The following is a 17,896-nucleotide window of genomic DNA, read 5'->3' as shown; positions in this document are numbered from 1 at the left end:
GCAGGCTTGGTTGAATGGCAACTTCTTTTCCTTTATTGCTATCAACTCTGTAAAACATCCCAATGCTTGGATGCTTGTTCCTTGTTCATGCCCTTGGTTGGAAATACTGTGGATGAAGGGACAGAACCCAATGGAGAGAAAAGCTGAAGAAACCTATTCATTTTAGAAAGGTAAATTGCTGCAGGTTGACTTTATCTTTTTCTTTAGGAACTGACATCCCCTCGCCTCATTAAATGCCACCTGCCGTATCGTTTCCTGCCCACAGACCTGCACAATGGACAGTCAAAGGTAAAATATCTGCATCAAGCATCTTCAGTAACAGTTTGCTGAAACTCGTCAGAAATTGATTTGAATTATAAATGTTGGAACTGAACTCATCCATATACATCCATAGGTCATTCTTCTCTTGAATTTTTCCTGCACTTTCTCCATTACATATAGCAGTGGATCAGTGTGGGGACAGATGCTTATATTTGGGTATGGAGTAGGAGCGGCAATGATGCAGATCTGACACCCTGTTTGCAATGGGCTGCTGCAGGATACTTGCTGGTTGGATGAGTAGGCACCTGGCTTAGAGCAGTGAGCAGTGTCAATGATGAGGCTGGGAACTTGGTGTGGGAAGAAAGAAACACTTCATTTAAGATGGGACTGCATTTAAGATGGTGGAATGAGTCTTCTGAGAGTATACGTAGGAGTATGTGTTATCTGGGAGCCAGTGAGAGTGCACGAGAACAAGCGAGAGCAAGATGAGGGCCAGAGAGAAAGCGAGGAGCGAGACAGACTGTGTGTGAGTAAGTTAGGGTGAGAGAGATGGCGAGGACATTTGAGTGTGTGTGTGCGCGTGTGTGTGTGCGTGCGTGTGTGTGTGTGTGTGTCCGGGTGGTAGGGGAGCATCGGACACAGACACAGCCGTTCCCCCATCTCCCTCCTAAAGCCTGTCCACGCAGCGGCCTGATGGAAGAGGGAAGCTTGGATTGAAAAGTAACCAACGTACACTCCCCGCCCTTTTCATATGACCTTCGGAGGCCAGTGCAGAGTGTGTGCTTTCAGAAGCTAAAACAGGTTCAGTATTAGTTAAACTCAACTCCTTACACACTGGTCCCCGATCTCTTCCCTGGTGATTAGGGGTTCAGAACTAGGCAGTCTGTTTTCTAACTCTGTTTCTTAACTGAGATGACAAGAAAAGATTTTTAGTTGGATGTGCTGATTTGCACTTTATTTAATGGCTATGTTTATTCGTTCTTCATTCATCTAAACTGTCAATTTATTACTCTGAAATTTTTCTTTTTGAAATTCACATTGACTGTTGTGCCAAACTTTTGCCTTCTGAACTGAAAATTGAAAAGTGGGCTCTCGTATGAAAAGATTGCACAAGTCTGCTTTAGAAGATAGAATACTTGCTTCTGGTATTCACTGAGAGGGATTTAAAATTGTTCCAAATGTTTTTACTTTGAGGCTAGCAATTTACTCCTGTTGGTGCGCACCTGTTGTGACGGAGGGCACAGTAGAGGGAATTAGACCATGAACTGAGGGCTCTTGTGGCACAAGTGGTTGTGTCCCTATCTCTGAACAAGAGTCCCAGGTTCAAGTCCTACCTATGTACTAAAACCTCTGGTCAGCTTGATTGTAAAATATCTAGATCAGGAAATGACTTATCATAATTTTACATGGGCCTTACAGTACATGGACCTTGCGCTCACTTAACCAAGCAAGTAGTTCTGGAGTCACACAGCATGGAAACAGACCTTTTAGTCCACCTTGTTCTTGCCGACCAGACATCCCAATCTGACCTCATCCCATTTGCCAGTATTTTGCTCATATTCCTCTTAAAACCTTCCTATAGGTTTTAAATGCTGTAATCGTATCAGCCTCCACCACTTCCTCTGGCAGCTCATTCTAGACATGCACCACCCTCTGCATGAAAAAGTTGTCCCTCAGGTCCTTTTGTAAATCTTTCCACTGTAACCGTAAACCTATGCCCTCTGATTTTTGACTCCGCCACCCTAGGAAAAAGACCTTTGCTCTTCACCCTAACCATGCCCCTCATGATTTGATAAAATTCTATAATGTCACTGCTCAACCACTGATGCTTCAGGTAAAAAAGCCCCAGTCTAATCAACCTCTCCCTATAATTCAAACTCTCCAGTCCCAAAAACATCTTTGTAAATCTTTTCTGCACCCTCCCAAATTTAACAACATCCTTCCTATATAAGGTGACCAGAATTGTATGTAGTATTCTAAACGTGCTGTGACCAATGTCCTGTAAAGCCATAACATGACATTCTAACTCCTAAACTCAATGTTCTGACCAATGAAGGCAAGCATGTCAAACACAACTTCACCACCCTGTCTACCTGTGACTCCTCTTTTTCAAAGAACTATGCACCTGCGCCCCTAGGTCTCTTTCTTTTATCAGCAACACTCCTCAGGGCCCAACCATGAACTGTAGAAGTTCTTTCTTGGTTTGCCTTACCAAAATGCAACATCTCACATTTATCTAAATTAAATTGTGGGTGGCACGGTGGCACAGTGGTTAGCACTGCTGCCTCACAGCGCCAGAGACCCGGGTTCAATACCCGCCTCAGGCGACTGACTGTGTGGAGTTTGCACGTTCTCCCCGTGTCTGCGTGGGTTTCCTCCGGGTGCTCCGGTTTCCTCCCACAGTCCAAAGATGTGCAGGTCAGGTGAATTGGCCATGCTAAATTGTCCGTAGTGTTAGGTAAGGGGTAAATGTAGGGGTTATGGGTGGGTTGCGCTTCGGCGGGGCGGTGTGGACTTGTTGGGCCGAAGGGCCTGTTTCCACACTGTAAGTAATCTAATCTAAACTCCATCTGCCACTTTCACCTCCATCTCCATTTTCCAGCACCACACTCTCGACTCTAATCCCCAGCATCTGCAGTCCTCACTTTCTCCTATATTACTGATCTGGCATGTTACAAATTATTTTTTAGTGTTGACCAAATTGTGTGTATAGTTGTTGTACAAGTTTCTCACCACAGGTTATATGCATGGCCAGAAATCCCAAAGATTTAGTGGTGTCTTACTATCAATTTCATCGTTCGTTACGTACAATGAGCTACAGGGGAACATTCCAGGAATTCTGCCGGCGGTTCATGAATGATAAGTGTAAGTATCAGAACGATTTCATTAAGTTGCTTCAGCCTGTACAAAAAAGGAAGATTTTCAAAGGTGGAGTCAATCAGGCAACTGCATAATGCGTTAATCGACTGAGATACCAAATAAAACCTTAAACTTGCAATTCACAGACATGCTAGCTTGGATTTTCAGTTTGTTTACAATCAACCTTTGTGACAAAAATAAACAGAACAAGCTCTTAAAAAGTCATCATAACTGTCCTAAACTTTGGTTCTTCATCTATTCTCTTATGGTTCTGACTTCAATAAAAGTAGGAACTTTAATACACTAAGATACTAACAAACTTGCTTAAGATACGTTTATTTTAGGTATTACTTCCAATCTTTTCTACCCACTAAATATAAACATTTATTACTGTTTACTTGCGTGAAGTAGGGAATTGAAGAATTTTGTGCTGAAGCTTAATTCTGTTGTCATAATGCTTAGATATGCATCATGTTCTTTCTCACTGTTACATCTTAGTTGGTTAAGAGATATTATGGCAGGTATTAACAGCCAGCCATATTTGCAAAATGATACATCATAGAATTGGGAGGGGGAAGGGAATCCCTTCTAGCAATAACTGTCCTTGTGCTTTTTGAAGGAATAGTAGGTCCAGTGGATGTTTGCAAGCAGCTCAGGCTGTACCTGAGCTGGATGACAGACATTGGCAAGCTCACTGAGGTGCCCAAGGTAATGGTTACAACTGAAGTTTTCAACTACTGGTGGCAACAGAGCTGTTGATAACAGTGTAAAAGGAGTCTTATAAAAAAGGAGATAATGACACCCAACACAGACCAATAGAGTCATAGTCTTCGAATCATACAGAATGGAAACAGACCCTTTGGTCCAACTATTCCATGCTGAACATAATCCCAAACTAAAAAGTCCCAATTGCCTACTCCTGGCCCATTTCCCTCCAAACCTTTCCTTTTCATGTTCTTATCCAGATGTCCTTTAAATGTTGTAATTCTACCTGCATCCACTACTTCCTCAGGACGTTTATTCCACATGCGAACCAATCTTTGTGTAAAAAATTTGTCCCTCATGCCTTTTTTTTTTAAAGCTATCTCCTCTCACCTTAAAATATGCCTGCTCGTCTTGAAACCCCCCCGCCCCCCCGACCCCCCACCATCCTTGGGAAAACATAACTACCATTAACTCTATCTATACTCCTCATTATTTTATAAACTTCAATAAAGTCACCTCTCAACCTTATACACTCCGTTGAAAAAAGTCCCAGCCTATCCAACCTTTATTTACAACTCAAACCTTCCATACTGGCAAAACCCTGGTAAATCTATTCTGAACCCTCTGCCACTTAATAATATCCTTCTGATAACTGGACGATCAGAACTGGACACAGTATTCCAGAAGAGACCTCACCAATGTCTTCTACAACCTCAATATGACTTCCCAACTCCTATACTCAAAGGACTGAGCAATGAAGGCAAGTGTGCCAAATGTCTTTTTTAACCACTCTGTCAATATGTAACGCAAACTTCAAAGAATTATGAACCTGCACCCCTAGGTCTCTCTCTGTTCTACAACACTACCCAAGGCCCTACCATTAGCTGTATAAGCCCTGTCCTTGTTTGTTGTACCAAAATGCAATATCTCGCATTTATCCAGATTGAACTCCATCTGCCACTCTTCAGCCCATTGACCCATTTGATCAAGATCCCTTTGTAATCTTAGAAAACATTCTTCACTGACCACAATGGCACCAATTTTGGTGTTGTCCACAAACTCACTAACCATGCTCTCTATATTCTCATCCAAACTGTTTATATAAATGACAAAAAAAAGGGGAACCAGAACTAATCCTTGTGGGACACTGCTGGTCACAGGCCTCCAGACTGAAAAGCAACCCTCCACCACAACACTCTGTCACTCTGTCATTAAGCGTATTACATATTCAATTCGCAAGCTCATGAGGGACAAATCTTTTACACAAGATTGATTCGCATGTGAAACCCGAGTGACCTAACTTTACTAATTAGTCTACCATGCAGAACCTTGTCAAAGGTTTCAGTAAACTACGTCTACTGCTCTGCCCTCATTGGTCTTTTTGGTAACTTTCTTAAAAAACTTAATCAATTTTCCTTGCACAAAATCGTGCTGACTATCCTTAATCAATTTTTGCCTCTCTAAATGTCCATAAATCCTATCTTTTATAATTACATCCAACAAATTACCCACAACCAAAGTCAGACTTGCAGGTCTGGATGGGTATATGAATAGGAAGGGTTTGGAGTGATATGGGCTGGTGCTGACAGATGGGACTAGATTGGGTTGGGATATCTGGTCGGCATGGACAGGTTGGACCGAAGGATCTGTTTCCATGCTGTATGTCTCTGACTCTATAACACAAGAGAGACTGAAGTCAAAATAATCAAATAAACAATTAACATGGAAATCTGTCAGCCTCAGCTTCAAAAGTCAACATGCTCTGCACACTAGTTGGAATCTCAAAAGTATCCATTTTAAATATACAAATAGATCTGCAGGAACTGTCCAAAAATATTGTAAATTTAATTGTGGGATCTATTCTTTTAACAAAATTGCCTGAAATGAGAGTTCAATGAGGCCCATGCACATACTAAAACACTTTAGAAAAATACCTTTAAAAATCAGGTCGTGTTATTGGTCACTTTGGCTAAAGCCCAAGCTGTACATTTACAATTTTGCAAGAGGTCTGCACAGAATTTGCTGCATTGTTGCACAATCAGTTCCTAAATTTGTGGAGTAACCTGGAAATTATAAGCTTGGAAAAAGCACAGATAAAAATGCAGGAAGCATGACTAATTTCTCTGACAGTTACATCATTGAACACACCAACATGTGGATAAATACCTACATGAAAAAATAACATGCAGAGTAATTTGATGTACAGGCATTGCATTCTTTAATGATAATGAAGAACGGCATAATTTTAAGGCTGGATTCATAGGCAGCTCCCAGAGGTTTTAAACTATAATTGTTTACTCTCATATTAAAAGAGAAAACCCTGCACAGATTTAAAATATATTGCTGACTTCTTTATTCAGTGTAGAACAATTATGACTTTATCTTTTTATCTCAAATTATTGCTGAGATCTCTAAGTCTACAATGTTGAATGTTCAATGCTACAGAGTGAAATCAAAGTTGGATCAATAAGAACATTTCTTTCTTCATAACAGTTTTGAAATAAACCACCATACTGAGTTTTCCATTTCTGATTCTTTTGTGCAGAATAACCTAGAAGATTCTCAAATATTTCATGTGCTAATGAAGAGTTTCTAAGTTGTTAACATGTTTGTCACCCTTACAGTGGGTTATGGTTCATGGTTTGAACATGTTCAAGAATTCTGGGAGCATCGTATGGATTCCAATGTCCTCTTCCTATTGTATGAAGATCTGCTTAAAGTAAGTCTTGTGTGGATCACTCCTTTGTCTGGGATAGAATGTATTTGAACCGGATGAGCAAAGTGATTTTAAAAATTGAATAAGACAAAAGACCTTTTTAAATCACGTCTGCCTTTAACTAACATGTCAATCTATTGAAATGACTTTGGTGTTATGAATTGAAGAAGCGAATGTTTTTTTCAGAGGTGTAAAACTTGTAAATGTTGATATTCAGAGAGACTTGGGTTTAGTCATAGAGTCATAAACTCGTACAAGAACACAGTTAGCATGAGATGTGTGAAATTCTTTATTATAGAGGGCTGATGAGGCTGGGTTGTTAAGTATATTTCAGGCTGATGTAGACAGATTTTTAATCAGCAAGAGACTTGAGGGTTATAGGAAAAAGGCAGGAAAATAGATTTGAGGATTAGCTGTGATCTTATTGAATGGTGGAGCAGACTATAGGTTGGTCTACATCTGCTCCTATATCTTAGTACGATGGTCATTAAGTTCTTTGTGAGTTACTTTTCTTCCCAACAAGCTTATTTATTTATTTATTTTAATTATTTGTTTATTTATTTATTTATCGATCTAATTGTTTATTTATTTGCTTGCCTGTCTATCTGTCTAGTTCACTACAAAATACAGTGAAAATCTGCTCAGAAAATGGCAGCAATCTTACCTGGAGACTATTCTCTCTCTACCACGTGACAGTGGCACGCAACGTGTGGAAAACAAATACATTCTTATGGATTGGAATACAATAAATTCTTGCTTACCATTTGCTTGGTTAAATGTTGTTTATATTTAATATTGAATTATGCATAGGATAAATGAAAAAATTGAATCTCAATGCCTTTTACACATGTTGCAGGTCACTGCCACACAACCTTGGTGCAGAGAGGTGAAAGAATTGGCTGGAGAGACAGTGATCATCTTTCAGAATTCTGTGGATTCTGGAACAATGTCTCCAAATTGGAAGTTTCCAAGTTTAATCTCACAATTTAAGAAAGAATGGGAACTACAGTCCTGTCCCAGATCTGAAACCTGACGTTAGTAATCGGGATGATGCTGGAATCTGTTGTAAAATATAGAATAACTGGATACTTAGAAAATAATGATCTGATTGAGCAATCAACATTGATTTATGAAGAGAAAATGATATTGTGTTAGTTTTTTTCAGGATGTTTTCAGTCAAGGTGTCAAAGGAGAAACAGTGAATGTGGGGCATTTAGAAGGCTTTTTATTACTCCCACACTGGGACTTAATAAAACAATATCAGTATCGAGCCCATGAGACTGGGGGGATGGTGGGGGGCAATATACTAGAATGGATTAAGGATTGGTCAACAACATAAAGCAGAGAGTAGGATTGCAGATTATGACCACTGGAGTACCGCAAGCTAAGTGTTTGGACCTCAGCTGTTCGCAATCTATATCAATGCTTTTGATGTCGAGGCAAAATGTAACATTTCTAAGTTTGCATGTGACACCCAACTAGATGGGAATGTATGTTATGAGGATGATGTAAAGAGACTTCAATGGGATTTGGACAGGCTGAGTGACTGGACAAAAACATGGAAAATGGAATAGACTGTGGCAGAATGCAAGCTTACCCGCTTTGGAGGATAGGAGTTGCAGACAGTTTCTTAATGATGAAACCTTGGAAAGTGTTGACTTACAAAGGGACCTGAGTGTCCTTGTTCATATATCATTGAAAATTAAAGCAATTTTCAATGCAATTAAATTAATTGCAAGTAAAGCAAGCAATTAGTAAGGCAAGTGGCATGGGGCCTTTTATTGTAAGAGGATTTGAGTGCAGGAGTATCCTGCTTCAATTGTGTAGAACCTTGGTAAGATGGCATCTGGGTATTGTGTGCAGTTTTTGTCCCTTATGAAAATGCAGCAGAGGTTGCTGGAATTACAAATTGTCCTAGAAGGAATGATTGTGGAGATTGGACCTGCATTGTTTAAAAAATTAGAAGAATGATAGGTAATGTCATTGAAACTTAAATTCTTACAGAGATAGGCAGAGTGGATGCAGAAGGAATGCTTTCCCTGAATAGAGGGGAAACCAAGGGACAGAGTTTCAGATTAAGGGCAAGCCACTTCAGACTGAGATGATGAAGAAGAATTTCTTCATGCAGAAGGCAGTGAATCTTTGGAATGATTTACCCAAAATGTCTGCGGAAGCCTGATCATTGAACACATCCACTTGAGATCAGTAGATATGTGAATACTAATGACATAGTGATATGGGGGTAGCGCAGGAAAATGACATGGAGGTAGATGACCAAGCCATGATTGGGAATGGTGAGAGGTTGAATGGCCTTTTTGTACTCCTTTGTTCTTTATAAAAGATTCTATATGATTCCAGATTTTTCTATGATGAAGCAGAACTGTGATCGGAGCAAACATAGAAATTGTGTTTCTGGTATTAGGAATAATTTTTTTTTCAGTTTTTATGCTTCAGGACTAATGTGCTCTGAAAACTGACTTCTATTTAGAGTCACCCAATCAGATTGCTGCAAAGAAAATCCTCAATTTCATTTACGTGTATCATTGATTTTGTTTGAACACATTTGTGTTCCTTTTTTCCTTTCTCTGTCTATTTTTAAATTTAGAACCTCTTCTCAAATGTGTCTACATTTTCTCCTCTTAGTTAATTCTATTCAAAATCATGTCTGCAAACCTTTTTATTTGGGAGGAATGTTGACTGCAAAAAAACATCCGTCCATTTATTGAACAGAACACTATGGTGATGGGTTTCAACCTGACCAATATCACAACGCCAAAGATTTCAAAAGATATCCTTAGAAAATCTGACCGGAATTTTAATTATCCATGAAGCCTATTTGGGGTTTGTTGCTGGATTATTAAAAAAGAAATATCCTTCCATACCAGCACCACAGATTGTCTATATCAACTACGTTCTGAAAAATTGCTAAAATTTTCCAGCATGAAACAATCTCTTTCGAAGAAAGTTGGGTTTGAGATGGGGGTGGCAGGTGGAATTAGCTGCACACCTCGTTCGAAATGAAACCATTCTGATGGTGAGGTGGCAGTCACCAAGTGCATCAGTAATTTATACTCTGGCAGAGGTTTGTCCTATAATATTACTCTGTCAAGATTACAATGCATTGGTCTGCAGTGTTTTCACCTGATTATTTGTATTACTTTTTCTTTATCTTTTTCTCCTCTGTGATAAATCTTTAAAACATGTTGGAACATAAACCTGTTTTGTTTAGCAAGTCAATGCATAAACTTAACAATATCATTCTTGGTCTAAGCAAACGCTACATACACCCCAACCATCAGCTAATCGTGAATTGTTAGCTTCAAAAGCAATTTTAATGGGCACGACGCTCAATAAGTAAGAAATGATGTAGCTTTCTAACGTGACAGTGAAGCTGTGAATGGTATCTGATCGTACAATCAAGATTCCGTAATTTTGTGTGTAATCTGTTATTTCCAAGGAAACTACTTCCTTACCAGGAACTATGCAATAGCAAGTGAGCTGACTTATCTTCTATCTTATTTCTCTCCTGTCCATGAGGGAAGAGTACACCATGGTGGCCTAAACAAACAGGAATTCGTAGCATAAGGTTTTGCAAAGAAAATAAAAGTAGGTTAAAGCTTGAGCATTCCATGGGCGAATGGTTCATCTTGTGATTCCTCAAAACCTTTCCATCACCATCAATACTCAAGGCAGGATAAGTGTAACTCCAACAACACAAGACAAAGCAGTCTGCTTGCTGGATACCTAATTTATCACCATAGTCACTCATTCCCTCTGTCACCTGCACACAATGGCTGCAGCATGTGTCTTCTACAAGATGCACTGCAACACTTGCCAAGACATCTTGAGAGCCCCACCTCCTGAACCTATCACCTCTACCACCTCGAAGGTCATGAGAAGCAGGCACAAGGAATCTCAACCAATAGGTTCCCTTCCATGTTGCACAGCAAGTCATTGCATCAAATTCCAGATCTACAACTGGTCACACCTCACTCACTCAAGAAGGTTGCTTGTTATCCTCTCCTTGAGAGGTATGAACATTACACTGCTACCAATGTCTATGCCTATCTGTTTAAAAAAAAACTAAGGTAATGGAGTTCTGATTTGCTTGCTTGATGAGCTGAAGGCAATTGAAGATTAAAGTTTTCTTGGAATTATAGAGGTTGGGTGTCCGGAAGCAATAATACATCATGTTAAATCATCAGAATGAAGCAGTTTAGAATGACAGCATTTAGATTTCACTTTTCATTCAATTTAGAAACTGTGAGAACATGCTGAGTAAAGACAAGATACCTTACAACTAGAGAAAGTGAGAAAATCATTTTCATCAACAAAAATTTGCATTAATATTTATCATAAAGTTTCAAGCCATTTCCTTTGGATACAGTAAACAGTAGATACAATATCAAAGATGGAGGTACGGAAGGTTAGTGAAGGCAGTGATTTTTAAAATGGAGGTGTAGAGGCAAGGTATTAGGAAAGGGAAATGCTTGGGGTTGATGTATCTGAAGGAAAGACTGGAACACTTGCTTCCAAACCTGATCAAGAGTGGAACGGTTAAAGACTTGTTTCTGTTTTCTTGGATGTGTAAAAATGATTTGATTTGGCCTGGAGAGGAGTGATTGAGTGATAGGGGAAAATCATATAGCGCTAAACAGATCATGTGCCCTCATAGGAAGATAATCAACCTGTCTTCCATATGCATATCATACAATATCCATCAAGTTGGTATTGTACAAAAGTTCTCAATCTAGCATTAAAATGTACTTTTAGCTACAATTCATGGTGGTTCCCATTAAGAAGGAACCATTTAAAATATACAAATTAATAGGAAGGATGATATCAGATGATTACACTCAACAAACAACAAGTAGAGTAGTAAGGGTGTGGAATGCTTTGCCTGCAACGATAGTAGATTTACCAACTTTAAGTACATTTAAGTTGTCATTGGACAAGCATATGGATGTACATGGAATAGTGTAGGTTAGATGGGCTTCAGATTGTTATGACAGGTCGGCACAACATCGAGGGCCGAAGGCCTGTACTGCGCTGTAATGTTCTATGTAAGAACAGAAACTGGATATTTTGTTGTCAACAACTGATTTTTATCAATTGAAATATTGGGTTGACCCTTGAAATATTGATGCCACATAACTCTCCACAATTTGGAGAATAATTTAGCAGCAATTTTCAGCATGATCCCCAGTTAAGATTTTTGTTTTTCTCCCTCTTGTTGCAAGAACCTTGCAGGTACCGTAGAGCTCTTAGTGCGGTTCTTAGGAGTGTCATATGACAGGACTCAAATGGAATCTATAATTGAACACTGCCATCAGCTTGTGGACCAATACTGTAATGCAGAAGCACTTCCCATTGGAAGAGGTGAGTACTGAGAAAAGTAGAAGATTGGATTCTTTTGGTTTGTAATGAAACAATGGAAGCAACTGTGAAGCAATTGTCATATTACACACGATTATCATAAACAATGGAAATGTCATCTTTTTTTAAAATTAAAGTTACTCCACTGTATGCATACTTAACTCTGGTTATATTAACATATATCATTGCATTTGTGAATCTCCAGCTTATAAGGACAGAGGGAGATAAATATGGATGCTTTCCAAAGGATGTATCATATTTCTATGAATTTGTAGAAAACAGATTATGCACTTCTACTGTTAGAAACATCACAAAATGTTGTAAACTGAAGTATATGCTTCTTCAATGTGTTATAAATGTGAGTAATTTCTGTGGAATAATCCCCACAGTCTTCACTCCATCTTGGCTTTATATTTCTTTAGTCAAAGGAGCACGCTTGGGATCTGTCTGTTCCAGACACTCGGGAACCAGTTATGACAGGTCACAAGAGAAGCACACAGTAACACTCTATTTAACCTTTTGCAGAATTCCAACTTTTTGATTACCAAACTCCTCCTTTTGCAATATTTTTCTGACCTCTGCCTCATAGTTATGACAAAGGTGTTGTTGAAATATCTTGCGCTTTAGACATTTTAAAAAGAACACAATATGATTGTGAGTTTCCAGGTGCAGGTGAGGAAAGCGTATAGACTTGCTATTGATCAGTTGGGGCAGTAGATGCCATCTTGCTCCCTGCAGCCATTGGAACTCAGAATCTGAATTTTCCATGTGAATTTTTAAAGGATACTACTCCATTTTAATACAGGTTATCAATGAAAGCATCCAACTCTGGCCCTTAGCTGTTCTACACTTATCAGGTTTACCTGTCTTTTTGGAACTTCATACAGTCTGTTGTGTTAAAAGGAGCGTCAATTTTGTTTTTGGTGATTTTTGCTGAATTGTACCAGCTCAGTATTAAATAATAATCATTGTTGTCGTTCAAGTGTCTGCTTTCGTTTTTTTTATTTAGCTCGCTCAGAACCAGTTCTCTGAGTGAACAGGATATCTGACACTCCTGTTCTTTTTTTTTCTTATTTTTTCCCAACACCGTGTGTGTGTGTGTGTGAGTGAAAGACACAAGGTGTACAAATCTTTATTCAATTTAAGTGTCTGCTTTCATTTTGTTAATTGTTCAACTTTTTAAAAAATGCTTTTCTCATGTTTTCATTTGATATCTGGAACAAAAATACAATTGCCCAAAGGAATATTTGGAGTGAAAAGTAATTCATTTGAAGTGCCGCACATTTGTTTGCTTTGATTTTTCAATTTTATTTTAACATTTTGTTTATGTTTGAAGCATTTTAGTTTCTTCCCTTTTTGTTTTTAGCATGTCGACTCATTGAACTGAAGACCTAGTGTAATTGGTGAGAGGGTAGACTAGCCCTATCCCATTGCCCATTCTTCTGTTTTATGGCTTTTCATCTAAACTCGCACATATGTACATTGCAGTAAGGTGGGTACCACTGTTCTTTATTAATCAACAATGATTACATTTACTTTTGTCTTATGCTTTTGGTTAAAGGATAAATAAATTGCAATAAAAAATAATTCCTTGTATCACTCACACTGCATTTGCTTCACCACATTTATCTCCCATTTTAGAAGAAAACTGTGCTTTATAGAATGATGCAACAGAGGAAGAGGTCATTTGACTCATGGCACTTATGGCAATTCTTTTGTAGAGCTACTCCATTTAATCCATTAACTCCACAGTATTGGCCCTGTTTTAATTTGACAAATTAGACAAATTTGCTTTAAGTTCCTCCAGTTCTGATTTTGATTATCTTAACAAAACACTTCATTACTCTGTAGTTTTTAATAATGATTTTATTTTTCTTGCTGTAGTTGCCAATTCTTTGGTCCCTCTTCTTCTCTGAGACCTTTTTTTCCTTCTTGGTGTCCTTGGATGATTATTTTTATTGTTCGCCATTTCTAGAGTATCGCTTCCTGTTTTGTCTTTGTGGAAATTTGCTCACACTCCTATTTCCCTGAGGAAGGTGACACCTCCCATCTGTCCAATAGCTGTCAAACATTTTTGATGATTTCTAAAATTATGAAAATTACTATTAACTCATAGTAGTCAATATCATGAAAGTCCAAGCCCATTGCATTATCCCCTGCATTGTCTTAGTGTTTGTGTCACTGGTGACTTTGTAAGTTGTGAACTTCCTAAAATTCTGACTTGGTCATTACAACGGATATCTCCAAAGCCAATGGGGTCTAACACTTGCAACTCGAAAGAAGCGACCATTGTGTTCTAGTGTTTCTGTTCGTGTTGCCATTTGAACAAAGCTGTGTTCACAGATATCTTCACAGCTATCATGTTTTCCTTTGTACACTTCAAGCTGCTGTTGACGTTTCACCACTTTACACTTTTTAACTTTCCATCAATTGTTCAAAGTGTTTGGTGACTCTGTGTGGGTCTTGCCAACTGGTGACAAAACTGGCTAAAAAACTATAATGCACAGTATGATAAGATCCACTGGATCTTTTGCCAATTGTATAGTCAGATCTTCGACATGGTACTGGGTCCTGCATGTCACCAACACAGTCAACAGAAATTACATCATATCATCCAAAAACCAACTAACAGCTTCCTTCACTTACCATCAGTGGTCCATTCTTGCCTTTGTAGGTCTAAGTCTACGAAACACATCCCAATAAGAATTCTTCATTATGCATAACATTTAAATATTGTTCCAACATTGGTGCTATGTTAGCTAACATCTAACTTTCATTTTGGGATAGGATATATGGAAAAATACTGCTATTTTACATTTATTACTCAACATGACTGTACAACTTTACTCTCCACTGTTCAACTTTTCTGTTATAACCTTACTGACTTGATTAATATTCCATGGTTGTTGCTGTTATGAAATTTCCCCTCTTATTCCTGGTAACTGGAAGTACATGTACTTTTCTTTGTTGTTGCATCCTCACCTTGTGGAAGAAGAATCTCACCACTGAAACTCCTGTTGTAACTCCTTCTTATCCAGGAGCCCAGAATCTTTGAACTCTCGGTTCAATCAGTTTTCCTTCTACAGTATGGCAAATTTTAAAACTCAAACCATTTCCTGATATATTGTTAAAATAAAACAAAGAACTGTGGATGCTGGAAATCTGAAACAGAAATTGCTGGAAAAACTCAGCAGGTCTGGCAGCACCTGTGGAGAAAAAGCAGAATTAACATTTTGGGTCTAGTAACCCTTCCTCAGAACAGCTGAGTTTCTCAGGCAATTTCTGTTTTTATTCCTGATTCATCCTGTCTTCTCGCATCTGTCAATGGCATTCTGATCTTTGGGCTTGGTTCCTCCCTTAAATTGTACAAATTATGAAAATAAGGGAGAAAATACCTTGTGGTAGAAAAAAAGGAATCTGTTTAGGCGAGAGTTAAGTTTCCTTTTAAAATATGAAATAGTTCTAACCAATACAGGATTGATTTTATTATAAAATACAAACTTGTCAAAAATTACAAATGATCCTCTGAGAATCATTGCATCATATTCGAGTACATTTCTGGACGTAAGATGTGTTTAAATGAATGGTAGAAGTATTAGTTGGCTTTTAATTCATCTTGAATTTTCTTTTTTGGATTTATTGTAGTCACATGTACCCAAGTCCAGTGAAAAGCTTTGTTTGGGAGCAATGAAGGCAGATCACAGCAAACAAGAACATAGAGATCAAAGGGTGTTCTGACCACATAGGACCCACCTCCTACTGCTTTGATTCGATTTGCATTAAACATTTGATCATTCAACATCTATTTCTAGCCTCCACTGTATTTGGTATGGTAATGAGTTTCCTCGCCTCATTGCAAACTACCATCATGAACACCCATTTCCTTTTAGAACCAGAAGAATTTTTCCACTCTCACACACTCCTCCTGAATTTTTCTCAACTTGCCTGCAACCTTAGACACGATCAAATGCACCATCCTCTTCCAGTACAAGGTCTCAGGTTGAAGCTGATCAATTTCGACATCCTGTTTGCTGACAATTTGAGTTTCTAACTTGATATCTGCTCTTCCACAAAGGCTGCTGACTTGGTCTGCATCTGCATTGGCCCATCAGCTTCCGAAGCCTCCATCATCTCTGGACTTGACTATTCTGATATTCTGTTGACTGCTCATCCATCATCACTCTCCACAAACTTCAGCTCATACAAAACTCTGCTGCCTATGCACTATTGCTATCCCCACATTTGTTGAATTAAATTGGCTACCACTGCCATAAAACAGTAGTTTTCAAACTAATGTGCTGCGCCTTGACAAAGTGAGAAGTGTGCAGTATCTGCTGATATCACCATGGTGTGTGTGCCTTGCAACTGTCTCATTGAAGTGTGCCTTGATACTGAAAAGTTTGGGAACCATTGCCATAACATCTTAAAGTTAAAATTCTCACCATCTTATTTAAAATAATTTTAATGTCCTCACCCCTCCCTAGCCTTGCAATCTTCACCAATATTAAAACTCAGAACAATTTCCACTCTGGCTTGTTGCTTATCCCAACTCCTTCCATCTACCATTAGTGGCTGTGACTTCAGCTTTCTACACCATAATCTCTGGAACATTCCCCCCTTTTTCCATAATCATCTCTTCTAGCCACAAAAAGACATGACCCTCTCTCACTAGTATCCTCACATACGGATGATGAAGGCCACTACTTCGGCTGGGACAGTACATCCATCCTACAACAAGCCAAACAAAGACACGCACGAGAATTCCTGGAAGCATGGCATTCCAACCGGAATTCTATCAACAAACACATTGAGTTAGATCCCCTCTACCACCCCCTGAGAAAAGGAACAGGAAGTGACTTCACCACAGGAATAGCATCATCACAGGAAATGACATCACAAACCCAAAGAAACCCAAACCTATAAACAGGTATTTTCAGCATTGCTTTACATGAGGTCCACTGAAGATGTTACCTAGTAAGGTAACAAAACATTTGGAATGAACCTCTCCGCTCAGCAAGCAAACCTACATCCAAAACCTCAACCTGAGCTACAATCCTTCTCAAAACTTGCTATCATCTTGCCTGTACAGCCCTCCTTAAAACTAATCTTTGATCAAGTTTTTAATAATCGCACCTCCTCATACTGTACCTGCTTTGGTTTGGCATTGTTTTTTGCCTGGATTATACTTATATACATAAGTATTTGTATATACTTATGTATAAGTATACTTGGACCTTTTGACCAATTTGGAAAATATACAAAGAAGCAAACACCCAAAAGAAATTTACCATCCTGTAATTGCACGCAGTGGTCATTAGGTGCTGCAGTACAATTTTCACACTGTGGCTTTGATTTTTAATCGAATGTTTTCACTACTATTTCAAGCTGCAGCAGCTGATCAAGCTACTTGTTACGTCTTTTCTTTACATTTTCAGGCACTTAAGCCAAAACGCTTAAGTGTACTCATAGAGTAATAGAGTCATAAAGATGTACAGCACGGAAACAGACCCTTCGGTCCAACCTGTCCATGCCGACCAGTTATCCCAACCCAATCTAGTCCCACCTGCCAGCACCCGGTCTATATCCCTCCAAACCCTTCCTATTCATATACCCATCCAACTGCCTCTTAAATGTTGCAATTGTACAGGCCTCCACCACTTCCTCTGGTAGCTCATTCCATACACGTACCACTCTCTGCGTGAAAAGGTTTCCCTGTAGGTCTCTTTTTATATCTTTCCCCTCTCACCCTAAACCTATACCCTCTAGTTCTGGACTCCCCGACCCCAGGGAAAAGACTTTGCCTATTTACCCTATCCATGCCCCTCATAATTTTGTAAACCTCTATAAGGTCACCCCTCAGCCTCCAACGCTCCAGGGAAAGCAGCCCCAGCCTGTTCAGCCTCTCCCTATAGCTCAAATCCTCCAACTCTGGCAATATCCTTGTAAATCTTTTCTGAAGCCTTTCAAGTTTCACAACAT

The 17,896-nt window shown here is 39.0% G+C and overlaps 1 protein-coding gene across 2 annotated transcripts in view; it reads left to right on the top strand.

Annotated features, from left to right (window-relative positions):
• Nucleotides 1-17,896, top strand: part of sult4a1 (sulfotransferase family 4A, member 1) — a 51,736-nt gene that overhangs the window by 28,023 nt on the left and 5,817 nt on the right. Inside the window, exons 3-7 of one of the 2 annotated variants that reach the window (XR_006314457.1) lie at nucleotides 208-288; nucleotides 3,000-3,126; nucleotides 6,450-6,544; nucleotides 11,782-11,920; nucleotides 13,284-13,409. Coding sequence is in view for 1 of the 2 variants with exons in the window: in XM_043709202.1 (XP_043565137.1) it covers nucleotides 208-288; nucleotides 3,000-3,126; nucleotides 6,450-6,544; nucleotides 11,782-11,920 (442 nt within the window). In the remaining variant the exon portion in view is untranslated. The remainder of the gene's footprint in view (nucleotides 1-207; nucleotides 289-2,999; nucleotides 3,127-6,449; nucleotides 6,545-11,781; nucleotides 11,921-13,283; nucleotides 13,410-17,896) is intronic. The other variant, XM_043709202.1, reaches the window with a different exon arrangement.

The sequence above is a fragment of the Chiloscyllium plagiosum genome, chromosome 19 (genome assembly GCF_004010195.1).
Source record: "Chiloscyllium plagiosum isolate BGI_BamShark_2017 chromosome 19, ASM401019v2, whole genome shotgun sequence".
In the NCBI taxonomy this organism is placed as follows: Eukaryota; Metazoa; Chordata; class Chondrichthyes; order Orectolobiformes; family Hemiscylliidae; genus Chiloscyllium; species Chiloscyllium plagiosum.
The sequence above is the reverse complement of the archived record's forward strand: the minus strand, read 5'-3'. Positions and strand labels throughout refer to the sequence as shown.